The 23963-nt window shown below is 38.4% G+C and overlaps 1 protein-coding gene across 1 annotated transcript in view; it reads left to right on the top strand.

Moving 5' to 3' along the window:
- The window catches only part of VAT1L (vesicle amine transport 1 like), a 63173-nt gene that overhangs the window by 11712 nt on the left and 27498 nt on the right, over positions 1 to 23963 (top strand). Inside the window, exons 3-7 of the mRNA XM_057401167.1 lie at positions 796 to 1011; positions 11493 to 11635; positions 14039 to 14142; positions 15376 to 15431; positions 17132 to 17326. Coding sequence (XP_057257150.1) covers positions 796 to 1011; positions 11493 to 11635; positions 14039 to 14142; positions 15376 to 15431; positions 17132 to 17326 — 714 coding nt within the window. The remainder of the gene's footprint in view (positions 1 to 795; positions 1012 to 11492; positions 11636 to 14038; positions 14143 to 15375; positions 15432 to 17131; positions 17327 to 23963) is intronic.

The raw sequence follows: 23963 nt of genomic DNA, 5'->3' as shown, positions 1-23963 counted from the left end.
TATTTCATTGCTCCTTTAAATCCTGTCAAATTAATTTTGTAGGCTTAGTAGTGCCTTGGAATCCAGAGGTATATTTTTTGACATTTAAGATGGCTTATTTGAAGTTGCAGGATCAAATTCTGGTCTGACGTGACTGGAGAAATTATAGTCATGGAAATGTATTGCTAGAATCAGTTATTAAGGTAATAAAAGTAGAGAGTAGCTACAGATGGTGTTATCTTCTGAGTGGTGTCTGAACCCTTTCATGTACCTGAGTGCAAGGCCTCCCCTTCTCGATCCACGGAGAGCAAAAGTAGGTCTAAATTACTGTGAAGACTGAGAAAGCAAAGTGAAAAATATCTGTGGTGTACTTTTGTTTATTCCATGTGTTTAATAGGTAATATATAACCTTTTTTTTCCTGGTTTTGGGGGTCTTTTATCTGTAAGCAAATTTCCTGGTTATTAGTAAGAATGCTCTTTTCATTATTTACAGCCCCATTTGTTATTTAGGGTCTCTGCTAGAAAAAAGATAATCTGTGTTTGTGATGATGAAAGTCTGCTCATAGAAGCAGTGTGGGAAAAGAAGAGGTGGCTTTATTTGGATATTTTTGTTAAATCCAGACTTTTAAATAAATACAATTAAAACTTGGTAAAAACCCAGAGCTGAGCTTAACTGCTGTTTTGCAAAGATGGGGAGCACTATTAACTTCACAGTCAGTGACCCACAGCTTGAGCAGGAGAGTTGCAGATCTCACAAGCTGCTCTCTACAGTCTCACTCGCAGCCATATGCTCAACCTTTTCTTCCTTTTTTGTAGATTGGAGACCGAGTCATGGCTTTCATAAACTACAGTGCATGGGCTGAAGTAGTTTGTACCCCAGTCGAATTTGTCTACAAGATCCCAGATGACATGAGCTTTTCTGAAGCTGCTGCGTTTCCCATGAACTTTGTAACTGCCTACATGATGCTCTTTGAAGTTGCTAACCTAAGAGAAGGCATGTCTGTGCTGGTCCACTCTGCAGGGGGTGGAGTGGTAAGTTGGAACTTTTCTTACTTTTCTGTCACCAAGTAACTGGGAAGTCTGATGCATCTCAATTTCTGAAATGAGCCAGGCCCTATAGTTTGATTCGAGATCAGACTTCCGTGTGGGAGGGATTGCAGTGAAACTACATCCGTTTTCCCTTCAAAACACTGATGCAAATGGTTGGCAGGAGCTTTGGGTGAAATAAAAGTGTTATGACAGTAAATTTTACCCCAAAACCCCTCCCAAACCCCCTGACTGGTTGTCAGAGATCAGGGAGCAAGTGCTGTCCCAAACATCTCATTCCTGAACCTTTATGAAGCACCTTGTACTTCTGTGTAAAAGAAGGCTGAAAGGAATGAAGAAGTAATGAATGCAATAATGAAAGGAATAAATAAATCAATGCCCTGAACACAGTATTTGTAGGTAACCATTATCCTCCTTGCAGTAAATGACCCTCTTGGAATACTCCTGCAAATGCTGTGTGTGTGAGAGAGATGCTTTTTGTGTGAAGTTCTTCCCCTTTGTTGTAGAAGGATGGAAAGCAGTGAGAAGCAGTATTGTGGCAATCAATATACAGACGCTGAATCTCATCAGTGGTGGCTGCTACATGTCATAGTTTGGATCATTAGTAAGGGATTGCTGTGTTACATGGGCAAAGCAATAGTAGGATGAGTTTGGTGGAATGCCTGGCCATGCAATGAAATAAGAAGTCAGCATTTTGTGTTACCAGTTCGTTGAACTATCTTTTACTAAAATCTCTCTCCTTTGAAAAGTACTTAAGCTTGTGCAGACTATCAAGATACTGTCAGGGGAGTTTGTTTGAAATTATGCAGTGCTTTTCCATAAAGCAGCTTTCACAACCTGAGAACACTATCAGATCTCAGCCTTCCAAACTGCAATACCTCTCCTCTTTTCCTGTTATGCCTTATTTACGCTACATTAATATTCTGTTGTCTGTTGAGGTCTGGTGAGCAGCCCAAACACCGTATCCCTACTTGTATGCCCTTAGACCTTTTTCAGGTTCTCATGTAAAAGAAGGCTGTAATCAAAGGAATAAATTCATGAGTTCCCTGTACAAAGTATTTTTAGCTAACAGTAATCCTACTTGCAGTAAATGGTCCTCTTGGAATACTTCTGTAAATGGATGGAATTTATAATCGTATTATGCTTTGGCACAGTACAACCTAGAGCATTATGGCTGACTATCGTTCTTTAATATTAAATCTTCTTATGTGGAATTTAGGACTGTTGAAACAAGAGGCCACACAATCCTTGCTTTTGGCTGTTTTGTAGATATATATATGCATGTATCTACAGAAAATGAACTCCTCCTTATTGAGATAAAGTGTCCTTGCTAAACGTCTTTATTTCTTTCTCTCTTCCTCCTTCTAACATAGCCACCTCTGTTATTTCTTCCTTCTCTTCCCTGAGCGCTGTTAATGCTCTGCCAACTCTCATGTAGGTGTCTTCGCTAGTGCTCAGCCTCTGTGCTGGGCTGTGTCTGTAAGGAGCAGCTGGCTTCCTCTCTTCTATCACAGATGCTTAATGAACAGTTTTTGACTGGTCCTCTGCTGTGACTGCTTGTGGATATTCTCCAGAAGAAGATGCAGAAGGATGAAGGATGGGTCTTGCGTGGCTGCCAGGAGAACAAGGAGAAACCAGATCCATCACATGCTAAATAGCTAAATAAAACAGAGTTTCCAAGGGAAAAGTACAGGAAGAACAGCCAAGTTGGCCAATATCTGATAAAGGTCTGTGTACGATCCATCAAAGGGAGACAGGGCTGGCTCGCCTCAGGATGCCATGGTGGAGAGTGCCTCATGCAGGCTGTTGTTCCTTTTAAGGGAAAAGCATGTATAGCTAGAATTGGGAAGGAAAAACTTTGCCCATTGCTTGACAGGTCTAACATGTAAAATATCACTCTGGAGATGCATGGAATGCTTTCCTTTCTGCTAACGAGACATAAAGATTTCAGAGGGGTCTGTGTTGCTCTTTAAACCTGTCTAATAATCTGTCTGCTAATCCTTTGAAAAATCTAACAGCCTCAGCTGAACAATTCACTCTCACAAAGTTCTTAGTTAATAAAACAGAAAACTGGCACTGAAATTTCTATGGGAAGAGGTAGTTTTTGTGCTATTGCTTTTAGTAGATTGAAGGCCCATTCCTACTTTCAGCAAGTGGGAAACCTGTCCAGTTTGTTTCTAAATGTCATAGAAATTCCAGAACACTTTAAAGAAACAATAGGCTTAGAAGAATATTCCTTAGAAGGAATAGAAGTTTGTAATTGTTCCTTTCTCATTATGCAAGATCAGTATTTTAGCTGCTTCAGGCAGTTTATGAAAAAGAACTTGTTGCTTCAAAAATGTTTGTGAGGTTCTTTGTCCTGGCTCATTCTCCTCTTCAGGAAGATCCTGCAGCTTTTTCACTAGGTCAGGGAAAATTCTCTACTTATGTCTTGCCTCGGTTTATTTTTCTGGCTTTATTTTTTGTTTTAAGTATTTTTAGTACTGAAGTAACAGTTGTCTTCCCATCTGTGCCTGGGGTATGGTTAGCATGTGATGGTAATCCTTAATGTCTGACAGGATGCTTTAGATAAGTCAGTTTGCTTACTTACAGAGAAGTTCCAGGGGACATCAGAAAATGACATAGAGAAAGGAAATGTACCAAAATAACTTATCTTGATAAAAGTTTTACGTATCTGTCTCTCTTACAGAAACTTGAATCCGGCTCTGTAAACCAAATGAGAACCACTCAGCTGGAAGGTCAGGGCATCATGTAGTCTTCCCTCTTCATGGTAGGAAATGTGGCTGGCTGTAGGGAAGCGCCTTGTCTCTCTGAACCAGGAGGTGGATGCTCATAGACTCTTCTTTCTGGCACTGTTGGTATATTGTAGCCTTCCATCTGAAGAGGAGGACTAGCTTCAGTGCTTAGAAGGGGGTTTGAAAAGAGAGATTGTATTTGCTTTTGTTTGTTAGGGCTTCCTTGTTGATTTGGATTGTTTGGAAAGGGGGCTGCTTTGGAGGTCTGTTTGGTTTTCATGTCTCTCTTTCCCTCTTGAGACAGGGGCAGTTAATAAAGACTGACTTGTGAAGTAGGCTGGAGAAATTCTAGGGGCCTTCTAGGAAAGCAAGGTGCAGGCTCACAGTTGCATTGCATGGTTCGGTCAGATTTTGACAAGACGTTAATACCTTGCAAAGCATTCTGTTGTTATTTCTTGAGCTGCTACTGACCAGGATTGTACAAGGATGGTAGTTGTCATGCACTCCTTTCAGCCTTCTACTTGGCAGAGTGCTTAACAGATCTCTTTAATCCATTACATGGAGATGCAGGGCAGTTTGATAATTAACAAAAGATATAATTATGTAATACAGATAGAGTTTAAATACTTAACGGTACAGAAATGTTCTTCTGAACTGATACCTAAAATATGGAGAAAGTCAGCTAATGCTGAACTTCAGACACTTCCTATTATACATACATAGAAATTAATGCTTAGAAATACGATTTTTGCAAAAACATATGACTTACTGTAGCACATACATTGGCCTATCTTCACTGTGAAACCCTGCAATTAGTATTTGAAATGACTGTAAATTGTGGAGTAACTCCCTTCACAATATACTCCTAGGTCTTTCTTTTCAAATGAAGCAAAGTGTCAACTGAAGAAAATACACTGAGAAGACTGAGCAGTAACGTGCACCCCGCTGGCACTGATCTGCTCTATGAAGCAGTTAGTTATTTAAAATGTTTTAAATCAGTACATTCAGTGAAGGTCACAGCAGAGGCTTGTATGAGATTATAAAGTTGTTCTTAAAGTTTTTAATGTAAACTTGTAAACTGTATCCTGGATTAGTTATTGAATTAGTATAAATACAGGATTGTGGTATCAAAAAAACCCCAAACAACCAAAAGACCCAAAACCCCAAACAACAACAAAAAAAAAAAACAAAGCAGAAAGAATCCTTAGGCTCTTCTTTTCTGGATTTAACAAATCCAGTCTCTATCTCTGATATCTACCTGGAAAATTAATTCTTTCAGGGATTTTGATTTGTGAAAGACAGCCATTATGCTCATTTGCTTATTTGTTTTCTCTTTATGTACTTCCTATTCTGAATATTTAGAGCACAAAACTTTGGTCATTTACCAAGGTTGTGTAAATGCTTCAATTTCCTCACATAATCCCTCTGATGCAAGGCAGAATTATTTGCCAGTTCTTTAACATTTTGATCTCACAGATGCTAAAATTAAGCTGCTTTAATGCAGAAGCATCAATTACTCTGCTGAAGCTGTGATTTGACCTTCCTTTTCGGGCTTAGCAGCCAAGGAAGTGCAAGCAGAGTAAGTTACAGATGCAGTTCTCAGGTGTGAATTTGAAGGGTAAATCTGACTTGGCAACAGATTTAGGTCATCCTGGCAGGACTGGTTACTGCTTGGCAGGAACATTCTTTTTTATTGTGTTTCCCCTGCATAAATTGCAAATATTTGAGGACGTGTTACAAACTGAATCTCTGAAGTGGTGATATTTTATCTGACAAAAATCTGGCACTTCTTAATAAATCTAGTCACCCGCTGTCATAGGCAGCATACAGGAACCCTTTCAAGAGAATTATCAAGTTTCTCCTTAAAAAAAACCCCATATGTTTATCCCTTCAGATCCTCTCTGCTCTTTCTTGCTCAGTGAGAACTCTTTCTCAATGTCCAGACTTTATTTGTGGGCAGTTAATGTGTCTTTATGGTGCTATTAGTTAAAATCAGCTATACTTTGCTCTTGCGGCGCTTCTTTCAAGCGTTTCTGGTAAGGCTGTATATGTGTTTATGGCTAGAACAAGCTCAGAATCAAATCTCTTTTATTAGCCTGTATTTTTCAGGCTGAAAGTAAATTTGTTTGTTCATACTCTTCTTTTGAAAGGTCAGATGTCTGTTTCCTTGGTCATCCTACAGACACTGGTTCAGGCAGATACGTGGTTGGGAGTAAAACAGAAGTAAGCTAGCATGAAAGCCAGAGCCTTTTCATACAGGAATCACAGCATCCCTGATGCTTTTAAACATTGTATGAGCAGATTGTATTAGGTCTGTCTGCACCTAGCAGGTAGGAGCACATTAAATAGCACTCTGGTATTTGAGTCAGTCCTTCTTGAATGTGAATAGTTAGAATTTAGTCCTCTCTTCTGATGACACTAGCCAGCACACTGTACACTGGCATTAGTGCTTTCTGCTTTGCTGCAGTCTTTACCCAGTACCTCTCAGGAGTTCACCTGCTATTTTCATATTTGCAGTTCATAGCATTTGATGAAGTGCTTTCCTCTTACTTCATCTCCAGCTGCAAGGAAGGGAATAAATCAGCTCACACAGAGCTCTGTGTAACCATGTCTAGGCTGCTTTAAGTAACCAAGCTATCTCACCTAAAGCCAGACAGGGTATCTCAACACTGAGGCTCCCTGCACCGCTGAATGCCTCTGAAGCAATGGATGTGCTCTCTCAGCAGCTCAGGAGAGTCCCGGTGCCATGCCTGAGTCTATTTCCAGACACTACCTCAGAGCATGATGTGTTAATCAAACTCAAAAGCCTGCCAGTCATACACAAAAACCAATTTCCCTGACCAAAGCAGGCTGCAGGCTCTGAAGGCCTTTCTTGTTGCCTCTGAAGACCTGTGTTCCCCAGAGGACATGTGTCCTTTCTCTGAATCACTGGCTGGGTCAGGTCACAGACAGGCAGTGCTTAACTCTTCCTTGTCTGTTTAACCTTTTCAGACAGACTTTATACCTTCTGAACAAGGATCATGGCTGGGATGTGTTGTATCTCCACTAAACTGAAGCGGATTTACACCCAGTGGAGGTTCAGCACTGGGTTTGGGATGCACCTCAGCTGCATGGTTTTGTATAAGGGAGTAGGAAGAAACCCAGACCCTGCTAATTGTTGTAGAACATAAGAGATTCTGAGGGTAAAAGGGGTCATTATCTGATGATGACTCTCTTTCCCCTCCTTCTACTCCAAAACTTAATTGTGGTGCACTGAGTGTAGCAAGTGCTGCCTTAGGCTTGTTCAAGAGTCACGTTTCAGTTTATTCACTCTGCAGTGTTCGCCTTAGCGTTTGGTTTCCAATTTCCTTGGCTGTAATTGGAAAAAAGACACCTTCAGGAGATGGAATGTTGTAAATCTGACTTCTGACACCAGATTAAAGTTTTCCTTGATGCCAGGAGATCAGTAGATGTCTTCTCTTGCGATTTTCTTACTATACTTGTGTATTTTGTACCACCCTCAGATATGGTTATGTTGCATCCAAGCATTCTGGAAATGTAAATTCTCCTCATGCTCAGTTCCAGACCAGTTTCTTGCACAAGATTAAGTCTGAATAATTTTTTTTTTTTTAAATGCTGTAACATTTTTTGGGCTGCAAAATATATCATAGAAGTGATAATTTCTGGCTGGTTCTAATAGATGTATTTCTGCAGGGTGGTGTCTTTTAGATGGTTTGTTCTCTCTTGCTATAAAGCTGGCCTCAGTTTATATAACAGCACAAACGATACTTTACTGAAAGTATACGGATGTTTAACTACTGTAATTCAGTGCACAGTTTGCACATCAGGCTGAGGTCTGGCTGGTGCCATTAGGTCAGGTACCTTTCAGAGATCCACTCCTTTATTTCTGTTTCATCCAGCATTAATTCAGTATTATTAAGCTAATTAGATTAGGAAGTTTTCTTCTTTTCGTGCTTTCTACGTTGACTTTTAAATGTCAATGACATTCTTTTAATATTTTGAAATTATTTAAATGGACAGAACAGCTATTACATTTTTACTTCTTAAGAATCTACCTTTTTGTTCTTTTATGTGATTATCTCAGTAGGAGAAGTTTCCAGTCCTGCAGGTTTAAAGTTTGGTTTTAAAGCAAAGGACTGTAAAGGAATCTCAATCTTTTTACTGGATCTAAAACTAACGTAAGGGTATCCATTTATAATAAATTCTGTAATAATAATATGTGTAGATTAGGTTCGTCACACTGGTTTTATAAATTGCCAGGACACCTTGAAAAGGAATCCATCAAACAGACTTTGAAGCTGAAGAGACACAAGCTTCTATGCCAAATCCAGTATTAGGAGATGTGCTTCATTTCCGCACAACACTTAAATCCAAGTTGTTCATTTCTTTGAAGACTCACCATGTAGAGTTCTGCATTACAAGTAGTTTATAAATTATGCATATTTTAAAAGAAATTAATTCAATTTTAAGGGAATATTTTGTAACCATATCTGTTCCTTCAGTGAAGCAATTAATAATTTTTTTCAAAGACTGCTAAATGCTTCTAAAGGTAAAATTAATTGTCCAAGTGAGAATTATTTTTTGCCACTTACTTATTTTCTGAGGTTCACAAAGCAAGAATGCAGTCAGTATGTACATGTAGAAATTTGCATCCTACATGAAAATTGGATGGGAGAAGAGTATTCATTTTTCAAAGCATGAAGAATGCTTTCAGAGTTCCTACACTTTCTGATTTCAGAGTTCAGATGCTATTTCTGATAACATGGTGCTTGCTTCTATATCTGTGTGGTCTCCACAGTGAAAGCTGGTAGCAGAGATGATATGGTTTTCTCTGGGCAGGGAGAAGGCAAAAGCCCTCTTTTCTGTGTCTGCCACAAAGCAGATTTTAGGAGGGGAAGGGCTTTGGAAACCAAAAGACAGGACAAGGCTTGTGTGCCCCTGTGACCAAAGGGTGCTGGCTGATGAGTGAGTGTGCTGGGGACAGGAACCGGCATGGATACCTTGCCTGCCCCTCCACCACCCTTGGAAAAAGGACATTCTTCCTTCTAGCTGCAACCCTCTTTGTGCATACTTCATTTGTGAACTATGGCCAATCTGAACACTGGGGCCTCACATACTTGCAATTAGAATGTATAGCCCTCTAAACAGTAGCTGCTAATCCAGAGATAGCTAAATGATTTGAGGGATTAGAAAAGAGATTTAAGTGTGACTTGTGTAGCCACAGTACTCTTTTGAAGCTTAGCCGAATTCCACAGAAATTAGTGAAATGGTTGGGTTCATAGGTTGAGTTCAGTTCCCCTATTTTAATGCGGAAAGCATGAAATGTCCAATATCAGCCTTTATGCCTAGATTTCTGAGATACAAATCCTAAGAATACTTTGCACAAAAATAAGTACGAATCAATGTCAAATTAAGATCTTCAGAAAGCTGTTGAAGAATGTTTTGTGGAATAGCCTCGAAATACTTCAGCGATGTTTTTCATCCAATTATAAAAGTACTGGTCATATGAGTCAGTTTTAGGCTTTAAATATCTACAGAAAGCTGGAAAGTATTCTAATCTGGGATTTTAGATAATCTTATCTCTGTGGTGGGAGCAAGGGGTGTACTAACAAGTTCAAGTTAGGAGGAAAATAGGTTAGGTGCATCCTGGGGTTTTTGTGCATTTCTCCTATTCACCTGACTGTCAGTTTATTAAATGTTAATCGTCTTCTGCAGGATAAAAATCAAAGTGTTTTCTACTCCAATATTTGACCTTTTAAATATTCAGTGTTCCCATTCTCATCTTCCCAAGTTAGATTGAAAATGCAGAAAACTAATTAGAGAATAGATCAATAATGTCAGAATTCCACTAGCATACATTATAACATCCTGACTTACCTATATCACTGTTGGTGATGGTGATGGCTTTCTGGGAGACATAGAAAGTGAGAAAAGAGGATTGTTAGTGAAAATGACTGAGAAAAGGAGAGATACAAAATCCAGATTACTTTTTTTTTATTGTGATTTTATGTCACAATATTTGTGGAGGCTAAAACCTGGACTTCAGAATGAGACGGTAAGTAACAGAGAAATGAAGTATGAGAAGAGTGAAATGCTTGCTGCTCACTGAAGACATTACATCTTGGGAGATGAGGCCCCTCAGGAATAGAGTTTCCTGTGAATTCTAAGAGATTAGGGATGCCAACGCAAGAAAATGTTGGAGTATTTTAAACAGAAAAGGTCACTTGTGTTTGGTATTGTATTACCATGCTATGAATCAGGTTGCATACCTGGGTCCTGTTATAAGTTTCTCTGAGCTGTTGGCCAGGTTGTTCAATTTGCTGTACTAGTCCATTCCTCATCTGTAAAGTAAGAATGAGAATGCATCCCTTCTCCTGCTGTCCTTTCCACGTCTGTTGATACCTGTCCAAAGGATCCCATACTTGCTGTGTAGTTGTTTGCTGACTAATCCAGTAGGAAACCAATCTGACACTCCTGGATGCCACCGTATATAAATAATAATGTCCTCTCTTGCCATGTTCAGCTCAGAGGATTGTCACTCCCAATTATATTCAGCATTACATGTGAGGATGCCAAAGCCCCCAGGGTATGCAGGGTTATGTAATTATTATGTAAATAAAACCCAAGCACTTATTGCTGGTATTTACATGCTGATAATAAGGATTTCTGGTTGACATGAACAGAAATGTGTCTATTCATGGATGATCATACTGGTCAGGCATACAGTTTACAAATGACAATCTTTTGGCTGTAAATGTAAGTAAGAATCTGCTGAATGTCAGGCATTTTTAGAATGATAGTGCCATATCTGGCTTCTGGGCATATCCATGTAACTGTGCTAGCTCCAGTGGAATAATGTGGTTAGAACAGGAGGCAGAATGTGACTACCAAATGCCTGTCTTCCAGTTCTTAGTGTGTTAAGAGTAGAACAAAACCCAGGGTTGTAAAAGGACGACCTGTTAGGATTTTTTTGAAATCTGGGTGGCTCAATATTTATGCAGTGCTTCTCTTCTTCTCTCAGCCTCATGAAATTAGAGGTTAAAACTTAGAGAAGTTAAAGCCTTCTGGGACCTAAAGCCAGAAAGTAAACCCCTCTGGGCTTTTATCCTTTGCCAGGGATTGATACCGGAAAGTAGAAGTACAGACATTTGAAGGCACAAATTCTCTAATGCTCCAAGTCCTGCCTAAACACTGACATAGCATCTGATTGACTTCACAGGATTTCTGCCCACATGCGGGAGGGATGCACTAAGAAAATGATTTTCCTATAAATGCTCTAGGCCATTTTGACTCATTTGCTGCTTGCATTCTGTATTCATTTACCCCAGAGCAGACATTACCTAAGGGACTCAGGGGGAGATGCACATAGGGTACAAACAGCAAATGAGAAACATTTCTCTAGCACTCTGTAAGTAATTTTTGGTTGTCCTTGTAGATTAATGCCATTTTGCTTAAATTACCCTGCCTTTGTTAAAAGATCAAGAACTCTTCTCCACTCCATTTTTTGATACATTCAATTACTTTTATCCCGGCAGTTGCTTTGTCTTCAGCATAACCTTTTGGTTTAAAAATGTATTTTTCTTGTGGCTGAACTGCATTGCACTTTCACAAAATTGGTTTGGGAAGTCCTTGCACATGTCTTGGATTTTGCTGTGTCATAAGTGCATCGCTGCTACGAAGTCTGTCAACCAGTTTCCATGTCAGTGAATTAACATAAGGATATGTTTGCAGGGTCAAGCTGTTGCTCAGCTATGTTCAACTGTTCCCAATGTCACTGTTTTCGGAACAGCTTCATCTTTCAAACATGAAGCAATCAAAGACTCAGTAACTCACCTGTTTGACAGAAATGCGGATTATGTTCAAGAAGTAAAAAGGTAACCTCCTCTTTTTCTGAGTAAGGGTTGTATAGTACTGTGAGGGACACGAGGCTGGTCGTACTTATGGGAAAAGATTACATTTGTGAGTTTGGGAATATATTCCATATATTCCTTCTGTCCACTCTAAGGGCCAAGAAAGTAAGCATCTCCCTATGTTTTTATAAACAATGTAAGCTTTGTTAGTCCATGTTCATTCTTGCACAGCTGTTGAAAGCAAAGTAAATTAAGTGAAAAAGAATAAAGGTCTTAAGGAAGTACTTTACAGTTATCTGCGTATGTGGTAGCCCACTGTAATGCACAGAGTAAGATATTTTCAGTGGATCTGTAAGTTATCCAGGTTTTGGAGTTCTCTGGTGTGTTTCTATCTGTCCAGGCTTTTATCCTCTGCCAGGGATTGATATCAGAGCACATGATGCCTGTTTTAACTTCAAATCCTTAGATTTTGTTTGTTTGCATTCAGATTAGAATCATCCTGTTGCCTTTTGAAGCCATCATGTGTTTCTATTGAAGCCATCATGTGTTTCTGTTGAAGTCATTACGTGTTTCTGTTTGTATGCTTTCAAATGCTTTTTTTTTACAATTTTTCTAGCTGTTTTTGGATATGGATGTTGATACAGGTGGCAAAAATTTAGAATTTATAAAAAAATCTTAGTAAGAAATGTCTTTTTTATTTTACTTGTCAGATAAGAGTAATGTTTTCTCTTCATCTTGTATCTGTCAAAATACTAGATTATGTAGCTGGGCATAAAGCAAGAAATTTCTCAAAGGGGCATGCCAACATAGTACAGTTGACAGGCTTCCTGTCAAACTTACACATTCCTCAGAGTGACGTGCAGAGTCTCAGGTCTCAGAAGTCTCAGAAGCATGAGGGTCACTAGCCCTTAGAGAGCCTTCAGTGCATAGCAGACTTTTGCCTGGGCTGTTGGCAATCCAGACTGGTGTTGGAGGAAGAAGGACGTCTTGCAACTGTTTCTGGACCACTCCCAAGGGCTTATGAAAACATTTGAAATGGTCCATAACAAAAGATGTTTTATATCAAAAGAAATTTTTTTCCATATGGGAAGTTTCACCAAAAAAAAAGATAGAACTCGTCTAGCAGATGACACCCCTACCGCTTCTTTACAGCTCACAATTGCAGCACATTTCTTCAGCCCTTCGATAGCCTTTCTCTTGGGGAAGTGTACATAAATAAGTGTTTTCCTGCCCCTGGAAAATTGCTGTAGTGAGATGAAGACTGAATTATGGCAACCCCTGCTTTGAAGCATTAACTCAGCAACAAAGAATGCTTGACAAAATTAATCAGCTTTCAGCACCAACCTTAGTCCTAACCCCTGGTGAGGCAGCAGAGCAGTCCCCTCCCCAAAACTCGAAACAAAATGAACAAACAAAAAAAAAACCACCCAGAGGTGATAGGAACATTTCCACATTCACAGCCAATGTGGAATCAGTTCAACCATAGAAGCCACTGAAAGCTGTTTGGTTGCAAAGTCATTATTTATTTACAGTGAAAGCTCATCCAGTGGCCTAAATATAAGCAATTTATAACCCCATATGTGGCAGCAGTACCAAAAAGTGAGGTTGTCTGATTTTGTTCATGTTTGTAACCAGTGGATGCCTGAGCATCACCTTTGTTTTGTGAGGAAATGGAAAGATTACAAGCCATAAAGCTTTCTCTCTTTGTGACTTCTAATTCAGTTATACTGCAGCAGAAAGCATTCACAAAGCTATTTACTGGAAAATTTTAAATGTGCAAGCTACTGAAATAGTGTAAATACTTTCTTCTTTCTCTACTATGACGTGATTGCATCCTTAGGGCTGGGTTTCTGGTTCTTGGTGACTTCTCTTTATGTTTGATTTAACTCTTTTCTGATGTCTAGTTGATGCAAAGTTGGAAGCAGAAGGCTTTTTAGATAATTATACAAGGACCTCATTTTATCAGAGAAGAACTAAGATAAGAAGATCTGTTTTGTTATGAATTCAGAAAAAGAGTATAAGATGTGAATAAAAGAAATGTCTTTTTTCTTTATGATATTCATTGACTAAAAAAAAAGGAGACATTTTCTGACATTTACATTCACTTGAGAACTTTACATCTATCACCTATGTTTTGATACATAATTTTACTGAAAGCCCTCAAAAAGGGGAAATAAGATGGTTTTCCACTTTTCGAAGCCTGAAAGGTGTGGGTTGGCTAGTCCAACAAACTCACTTCATTCCGGCACTGAATTAATTTATCTTTTGACGACAAGACAGTTTTCATGTAGTCAAAGCCTCAGCCATAGAGTTCTTTCTAAAGTACCTTGAAAATGTTAGTATTATCTTAACAATCAGCCTGTGTCATCCTGGCTGACCAGTCCTGTGGATCTAATTGCCAACTGAGATTTCTTCCGTGCTTTCTAGAATCTCGGCTGATGGAGTAGATATTGTTTTGGACTGTCTTTGTGGAGAAAACACTGGGAAAGGCCTCAGTCTTCTCAAACCGCTTGGGACTTACATTTTATATGGTGAGTGGAAAAAGCCAAGTATGTATTTCAAACCTAAAGCTTTGCAAAGCTTAAAATCCCTTAAAATCATCCATGCCACTCCTTCCAGAACTGAGGCCACCATGTTATGCTTTCTCAATTTGACCATTTCCGATCAAGGAATTTGGTGAAGTTGAGTGTGGACTAAATTATTCAGAAAAAATAGGTAATACAGAGAAACTTTTAAATTAATAAAAAATCCAAAATAAAACTGAATATGTGTTTCAGATCGTTAAACACCATTGGGTAATACAGGAGAAGTGTAGGAGAAAGCTTGGATCTCTCATTCTGCACACCATAGGAGTCATAGTGTGGCCAAGGAAACTGTAATATTGTTCTTGTGGGAGGGATGACTGGAGGAAGATTTCAGGAGGAATGCTGTCAGATTTACTTGACATCACTGAGCAATTGAAGCTTAGGCTTCTGTTCACAAATATCCATCTATGTCCATGGACTGCTCTACATACCAAGCAAATGTGTCTTCCCTGCAGTTCTGCCAGGTTGCCATGTTATGTGTTGATAAAACAGGCCAAGCTTTTGTAGGAGGACAGCTGAAGGGATTGCTAAACTTTTGAAATGAAAAATATATCTGTATGGAAGTGGAAGGTGCAGTGGCATTATGAATGAGCATGACTACTTCCTTGGGCTTTCATCTAGCTGGCAGGGTGGCAATAACAAACCCATTGCCACTCGGGTATCTGCTTGGGCTGTACAAGCCAACCCGTTAGTGTTTTCGTAATGAAGTCCCTGCCAGTGAATTGTCATTACATTTGCTGACATGTTGTAGTGTACAACATGTGTATGTTCACACATGTAGTGGTCAGATAAATGTATCTGTAGATACAGAGAAAGGACAAGTGCATGATGATTGCTGCTAAATAATAGTCTGCCAGAGACAAATGGCATTTAGCTGCAGAGAAGTAGACATAGAAGAGCTTTGGTGTCAAGAGACTTAGTCACATTTAACTTGTTCCTGGTTTTGGATGATAGATTATTTTTGTCATCTCAGAATACCTGCAAACTTGTAGGGTTCAGTCACCTTGGCCTCTTTGTTATTTATGCCAAAGTATAATGATGTCTACTAATCCCTTTTAAGCCTGGGAAAATGTTTGTTTTTTTTTTTTACTTATATGTGAACCATGGAAATGATTTTACATAAATGGTCTTCTTGTCAGCATGTAGTAAGTTGTGTATGAATGTACTTATCTTTTACAGGTTCATCTAACATGGTTACTGGGGAGACCAAAAGCTTCTTCAGTTTTGCAAAATCAGTAAGTGTGCCAGTGCTGCGATTCTTTTTACTCTAACTTTAGTGTTTTCTGTAGCATTTTCATCTTTATAATTCTCATTAACCTCTACTAAGTTGCTACATCTGATGTTGCTAAAAAGACTGCTGTCTGTGGTGTGATCTGACATGTTTTCTTCTGATGAGACACCTGGACAGGAACTGGATCTGTGTACAATGCATATTTAAATTGTTAACTATCAGACATATATCTCTTATGTGATGAAGAAGTTCCACTTCATTATTTATTCGGTTCAGGCAAAATATCATATCCATGGTTGCGGATAAGTGTACCCTATAGGTTCCTCATACTTGAAAACACTGTCAGGACAGTGCAGTGAATTAAAGGAGGTGCCGAAGGAGATGTATCTTTTAAGATGGGACTTAAGTGTCCAGTCATTTCCAGCTTTTCACAAGTTTCCATACAGAAATGCAGTTCTCCATGTTAGTGTCAAGTGACATCAGAGAGATGTTGCATTTGTTTCCTTATTAATGATGCCAACAAATCCAAAATTCAGATGTTAAATGTTTTTCTTCATCTTACTACAACAACAAAAATCTGCTCAGAAATCGCTGAGGTTGGAGAAGGGACAAATGTATCAAATAAACTGCTAGTGAGAAATGAGTTAACCTGGACTGAGAGTGATTTCTTGAGACAAGAAAAACAGAAGGAGAAATCTTGACTGAAGATCTATTGTATGTTATTTCTGCCAAGAGCTGATTTACAGCTTCCAGTAACAACCCCTTGCCAGGAGAAACTGGCTTCAAAAGTCTTAATGTAGTTAAAAACAAGATAACTCAAAGACCATAGCTTTTCCTTGCCTCCTGCGTTTTTTAAATGGATGCAGTGGCATGATCTTTATTTCTGTCATACGATTATAAACTAAACAAGATAATCTTTACTATGCAGCCTTTTTTACTGTTAATAAAACATCTGCAGTTGCATAGAATTTGTAGGGTAGGTTGGCCCAATGAAATCAATTTCAACTGAAATGTTTTCCAGATAATATTGGTATTTATTGACTGGATAAATATGAATAAAATAAGTTAATAAAAACCATATCAAATTCTATATGAAAATGTAACTAGCTTCTTGTAATTATACTGCAAAATTAACTCATCAAAGTGATCTGAAAATTTTAATCCGATATTGACTCATTCAGATAAAACTTGCTAAGAAGTGGGATCTCAGTCTCAAGGATGCTCTTGTGCTAAATGACGTGAGTTGTTATGCTTGCTCAAATATCACGAACATAATAATGGGTGACAAGTAAATGAAGGCTGATAAGCAGTGCATAGTTTCCTCTATTTGAGAGAAGAGTAGTAGTCAAGAGATGCTTGCAAACATTTAGGAAGCTGGCATGGCTCTCTTGAGATAACAGAAGGGTAGCAGAAGTAGTAAGGGAGGTCCAGATTCCTTACTTTTAGATCCACTTCCTAAAGCCAGATCTGTTCACTGTTCAAACACCCTAATCTCGTGCCACACAAGTCTGTTTTATTTCCTCCTTGTCAGTCAGCTTTTGTGCCTTTTCCTTAAATAAAATCCTTCTGGCTTCTCTTGGCTGCTACTTCAGATCTGAGGGATGAGTCGCGTATCACATCTGCCCAGACAGATTTCTTGTGAACTTCCCTGTGCATTTCTTGGAAACTGTTTTTCTAACCCTGCTGTTGTTTATTGCTTTCCAGTGGTGGCAGGTTGAGAAAGTAAATCCTATCAAGCTGTATGAGGAGAACAAAGTCATTGCTGGATTTTCCCTGTTGAATCTGCTTTTCAAACAGAATCGAAGTGGTCTCATCAAGGGTGTGATGGACAAACTCCTAGATCTGTATAACAGGAAGAAGATCAAGCCTGTGGTTGATTCATTATGGGCTTTGGAAGAGGTAGGAGCAAAATTTATTTCCTCATTTTGGTATTTTTGAAATATATGCATTTTTAGATGTAAAATGAATTTTAAATGTGTTTTCTAGTTATTAATGTATTCTGCTATTTTAGTTTGTGTGCAAGTTGTCTCCAAAGCCCCCCTTATTCAGAACTTCATGATCCAGAGTTGTCCACGCATTTCTATAATAAATGTGTCTTCAGTTTCAAATTCTCTGGGGAAAGTTGAAGAGACTATGAAGAAATGTGGTTTTACACTCTCAGAAAATTGTCTTCTAAGTGCATGAAGCATGAAGCTAACAAGTCTGATGTCAAATGCAAACATAATTAAAACCAACTTAAATCTCCTAAATCTATTCTGAGGAAAAGATCTAACATATAAACTTTGGTTTCAGTGTTACATGTTTGCTAGCAAATGGAAGCTTGGAAGTTTTCAGAAAAATACTGAAAATGTATCACAAGCAGTCAAATGAGAAATCATTTTTAATGTAAGACTCATCTGTGGGGTGTGAGGGTTTTGGTTCTTTTTTTCCTTCTAACTGCTCAGCTCCCCTTAAAGACACGTAAGGAAACTAATCTGATCATAGCCTGCTCAATTATAATCTGCTTGACTATAAACACTGTTTCTGAGACCTGTATACTTAAGATGCTGATAAATGAGCATAAGTACTTTTGGAGGTGTGCACACACTTTAACATATAAAGAAAGAGCATGATTATAGTAGTACTGCCACATTAGTATTTGTGGTTTATATGTTTGTGAAGCCACTGAGCCTGGCATATCACTTAAGATGCATGATCTGTAAGAGTTCTGCTGAATGTTGGTTGTGGTTGTGTCTGCGTGGTTGCTGTTCGGAAGGTGCTACCACAAAACTCTGTGTCTGGACCTATCAGCTGATATTACCATGCGTCCATGAGAGAATAGTAACCATGAGACTTAATAAATAAATACTGTTGTATCTTACTAAGATTTTGAGTGCCCTATGGGCAGGGTTTCGATCCAGCGTGTTGTTCATTATTCCAGTGGCATTACAGCACCACCATTGTCATGGACACAGGTAAGATACCTTGAGTTGTGTCCTGCCTATTTCAGTTCTTTGAGCAGGATGCACTGAATGCTTGCTGCGGCTGGTATGTGCTGGAGCCAGGTTATATGGCAAGGCATGTACTGCCTTCAGGTTGTGCTAATGTGGGAACTGTATGTCTCTTCATGCCATCACTACATCTGCCCCCATGTACACCAATATGCCACTTTTGTGGTACAGGAGATGCAAATGGTCCAGCAGGATATGGGCTCTGGTCCTCTCCAGCAAAACAGAGAGGAATGGCAGCTTCCCCAGGAATGTTTTCCTGTTTCTCTAAAATGTCTGCCTTGTGCCACACTGACCCTCAGTAGCAGTGGGGGTTAACAGCATGGGAGTGGCTGATTCTCACCATGGAACTGATTAAGGAAAATCAGATGTTGTGATAAAGAGCTGCTGGCTCAGGCAAGACAAAATCCTCTGCTATTGTCTGCAAGGGAAAGAGAGCCCTTTGAAGACAAGTGTAAAATAGAAGTGGGATGAGATTCTGGTCTTTGATGTAGGTTTTTAGTTTAATTACTAAATAAGCCTATGAAGTATTTAAAAAATGTAAGTGGCACAAGTGTTTATGCATTCTGTAATTTCTGTGTTCATGTACTTCTCATATATTGGTGAGTAAGAGAGGGATTAAAATAGTAACGATAGCTTAAAAAATCTTCATCGAGAACATGAAAAATTACACGTGGCAGGATTGTAATAGTCAACATGATGGGAATTTGTTGGAAGACTTCTGTTTGATAACATTTCATCTAACATTTGGCAGTCACACACACCATCCCTACCGGTAGATTGTGAAATGTGTAAATACATCTGTTACAAAGCACGATCTAGAAAACTACAGCTCATTTATCACGCCTGCTCACTTTCCACCAGCGATCTGCTAATTTACAAAGGAAATGTCTGGCTAGTATTTTCAAGGATGTTGTAGTGCTAGAGGTGTCCTTAGTTGATTGCAAAGTATTACTGAAATATTATTCATATTATTTTTGAGACATATTTTTGTGCATATAAAAATAACTTATGGCTGACTCTCAAGTTAATATGATACACAGAAAAATGTGTCACAGCTGAGGACTAAATGGAACCATACTGAAGAAAGGTTGCTATGTGGTTTTGTTCTGTTTTGGGAGGTTTCTTTTTTTAACTCCATAGCTCTAACGTCTTCCCCCTTCAGAGTATGACTTTTTATTTCTTTTCACTTCCTTTTAAGCTTGATTTTTCTGCCAAGGTCCATTTTCATTTCACCATTCTCAGTAGTCTTCATGAAAGAATAGAACAATTATGACCAGTTTATACCCCATATGTTTCTTGAGGAGGATATTTTCTGACCCATAACAGCGTGTTTTAACTGTGAATGTTACAACTAGATGGTGTCAGAAAGGTTGACTCTGTGCATAGCATTTGAAAATGGATGATTGAATAGGTTTCTATGGAAGAATATCACCCTCTCCAGAGGCTCGTGGGAGAATCTGTCCTCTGACTAGTTATTCTGCTATACAGTTGAGCATGACTTTAGTAAGTTACATTCAAGATGAAAATAATATAAGGAAAAATATTGGAGGAGCCTTAAACCATGGGACAGATGTTCAGTGTTAAATGCCTGAGTGTATTACCTGGATGGAAACTTAGAAGTTACTTCAGTGCATTGAATTATTGCTGACATAAGGGAGATCAGGATCTAGAGTATTGATTACTGCTATGGACCAAAACTGCTTGCATTGCTGTATTATCTGTTGGTGTTGGCTTGGAAAGGGTAGTTTTTATCTCAAATTTACCTCCATAAATCCTAGTAAAGTCAAAAGTGTTCTCAAGTAGGCCATTAGAGCCATTTTATGATATTAATGTAAGAAAGATTAACTGAGACTAACAAAATCCATAGATCCTTTAAAGTGGAACTCTAACTGAGAAATTACTCATCATGAGATGAGTGAAGTCATACAATAAATTAGCTGCTGTTGAGATGTCTCACTTTTTTGCAGCTATTTGTTTATGCATTCAAGTGTTTAGAAGACGAGATAATTTGTAGGTGGTGCATGCTTAAAAATCTCTTCTGTAGTAAAAAGCTGATTGGTAAGATGGCATTTCATTACAAATGATAGAGAATTATTATTCAGTGAATATTTGTTGAGCTTTCTGGTTGTTTCTTTGTTACTACTTGTTTAATCCTTAATTTGCAGTTACTCACTCTTCTTCATTCTGATTAATTTGCAGTGTGCATTTATGCATTAGCATTCTCCTGAGGGTCTGTGAAACTTTGGCTTTACATAGTAGACAATTCTAGATTATTAAGCAGGATGAAAACTGAAGGTTCTCAGAAGATAGTGTGTTGAATAAAAATGTACATGTTGCACTTTTCAGTGAAAATTCTGCTTTCTTAAGCTTATTATAATTGCAGAAGAAAATGCACACTCCAGGTAGGAAGGACACAGAAATCATATGCACCTTCTTTGGTGATTTACAGCAGTTGAAAGTAGCATTGATGGCGTGTAAACCAAAACTCGGAAATTCTTGTCCATGAATTGCCAGTCAGTAAAATGACAGTGCAAAATATGGTCACATCATTAAACTATCTGTAGGCCCTTTTCACTCAGGCTCTACCTGTTCCAAAGCCATGGCTTTAACATCTCAGTGTGTCAAAGTTTTCAGATTTGGGCTGTGTTGGTCCGTATGTGTGATCAGTGAGATTAGGGAAAAAACATCCTGACTACAGATCTGTGTTGTGTACCAAGAGATTCGTTGCATTCTTGTCTCTCAAATGATTTAAAGGAGTGCACTGTTAGATAGTAGATGGTATTAAAGACCTGTACTGCCCTAGGGCCAGTAAGAATGATGAAGATACTGAAACCTGTGGAATAGAATTGCTGCTTAACTCTTAAAAAGTGAAAGGGTAATCCCATAACATTAAAAGATCAGACCTTATAGCAGGCACTGAATGTCACCCCATGTCATTGTTTTGTGGTGATAATGCAATAATGTCTTTAGTAACTCCTTACGTAGGAAATAGTAATGCAACAACTGTATGTAGCCCAGATCCAGGAATATACGGTGGCACTCGGCTGTGATTGAAATCACTGGAATCAAGACATTAAATGCACTTATGAATCAAGCCCTGTGGATCTTGATATGAGTATCAGAGGACTCAACAATTGTATGTCATGGGCAGTGCATAGAATATTTCTGACTGGAAAGAGCCATGCACCTTTATTTGGTTTGTTAACTATCAGTTACTCTTTTTTCTTTTTTTTTTTCTGAATAATTTTGAGAGATGCTGCAGGTGTAGTTGTAAGTACAATTTTTGTATATGAGGTTTCCTTGGCTTGAAGCCAGAGCCTTTCTCCATAGTAAATTGCTGAGGAAAACCCAAGAACCTTAGTATAAAGGAGTGTAGCGCAACTGATCACATTACAGTAACATTATAGAATACCTGCTGACACAGTAATGTCCTTTAAAAGAAACATTTTCTCCTATGTTGCTGTTCTCCCAAACTTTCTGATCTCTGCCTTAGCTTTCAGTGTTAACAGTTACGAAGGAAAACGGTAGAAACATAAGATCACAGCCTTATCAAACAGAAGTTCAGTGATGAGAACTGGACAAAAGAAGACCCTCCATACAGAATTTGTACCATGCTTTGGGGAGAGCAAAGCCATCATAATGTGCCTGATTTTAGCACTGCTTTGTGACTGCAAAGGGTGCAGGTACTATAAACCATCAAACGCATCCTCTCGTATAAATTACCATCTCAATGCATGCTTTTAGATATCAATGATAGGAACATTATTCAGGACAGGGGAGATGGGAAATCTCAAACTCATGATAGCAGAATTATAAGTGAACCCCCTAAAGCAGAGGGGGTTCAATTTCTTCAGAAGCTGTTTATGCCCATCACTGATTTTAGCTTTAGGGCAAAAGGCCTTTCATGTATCACTGTAGTGAGACACACAGAAAATTGACCCATTAGTTACTTTTAACATAGTAAGAGGGCAATCTAATAATATCAGATCAGGCTGGTACCTTCTTATGAATACTAAATGCCATCTCATGCTTGTCTGGGTGTTTTGGGGTTGTTTTTTTTTTTTTTTTGCTGATTATATAATAATGACGTGCAGGTTTTTGTCTTTGCTGCTTGATGAAAACAGATTCTTCAGCTGAGCAAACTACACCTATTTTTTGAAGTCAAGGACTTTTGTAGCATTTTGTAGCATCTGTAGTTCTTCAAGGTATGCAGAATTATCTAGAGTAAAATGGTAAAAGTGGAAGTTCATTTATTACCAAAGTAATAACCCACCCTGAAAAACAGAAGATAATTACTTTATTCACATTAGCATAAAACAATTTACAGCATTATATTGTATAAAGAGAGAAATACAACTCATTCTCTGAAAGCTCCCACGACATATTGGTGTTTCCTTTGCTATGGTTGCTCATACAGCACTATGGTGCAGAGCTTGCTTGTTTTGATGCTGTGAATGTTTCTCTGACAGTACTTCATTTGCAGTTGTTCATAAACTGCTTTCCTTATTCACAGGTCTTAGCTATGCATACATACTGAACTGTGATACTGCCTTAGAACTCTTTGCTCTTCCTGTGTGTGAGATTCTGTTGCCTTTGAACTACAGTGCTTACTTTATACAAAGTAAATTTAAATGTTTTATCTGTTCCTCACTCTTGTTTCTTTGCATACAAACAATCCTAACACAACTTTAATACAAGATTCATGCAGATATCAAAGCATATAAAAATGCAAAGAGCTATGGCTTACTGAGGTAACAGGTTTCAAAACAGAGATACAGAGAAAGCAGACTGAGAAGCAAAACCCATGTAACTCAGGGTAGCTTGCTTCTGCATTCACGGTCAGATTATAAGAGTTGAAGGCCAAAATATCTATCAAAACTTGGGGAAAATAAGGGGGAAGCTATTCCACTTCCATTCTACTTCACTCACATTAGATATAATGAATTCAAGTTCTAAATGGATGAAAACTGAGGCATGAGTTAGGAGACTTTAAATAAAGACTTTTCAGTAGTGTTTTCCCAAGATGCTTAGCTGAAGTAAATATGAATTAAAACTCCAAATTATTTCAATGCTATGTGCTTAGAGGAATAAAACATACCTTGAAAGTACAAAAGATTAATCAAGTATTGCAATTTTTTTCTCTCTAAAACTTGTGTATACCTGATTATGTGATCCTCCCTGCTCTTATATGAATTAATTTACTACCAAATGCCTATGTAGTTTCATTTACATTTCTTCTCCATTTAAGGCTGCTTAACATGACTTCATATTACTTCATAATTCATTCTACCCTTCCTACCTGTATAAGCAAGTGATGGTGTAACCCAGTTGTCTTTTTTTAGGGAACTCAGACTTCATTTGTGAAGTCTGCTTAGTATGTGAGCAAAACTCAATTATTTTCCATTGCTATATATTATTCATTGACACTGCATGAAATTCAAGCTACACAAATAGAATTTAATTAAACAAGTAATTTATTTCAGCTCTGTGCTTTCTTTTATTTTCTTTACAGCTTCTGAAATGTAGCATGTTTTGTCTAGCCTGCC

Source organism: Pezoporus wallicus, unplaced genomic scaffold (assembly GCF_028554395.1).
Source record: "Pezoporus wallicus isolate ANWC-B61680 ecotype Strahan unplaced genomic scaffold, APGP_CSIRO_Pwel_v1 contig_420, whole genome shotgun sequence".
Classification (NCBI taxonomy): domain Eukaryota; kingdom Metazoa; phylum Chordata; class Aves; order Psittaciformes; family Psittacidae; genus Pezoporus; species Pezoporus wallicus.
Note: the sequence above shows the minus strand (reverse complement) of the source record. Positions and strands in the feature narration are given on the sequence as shown.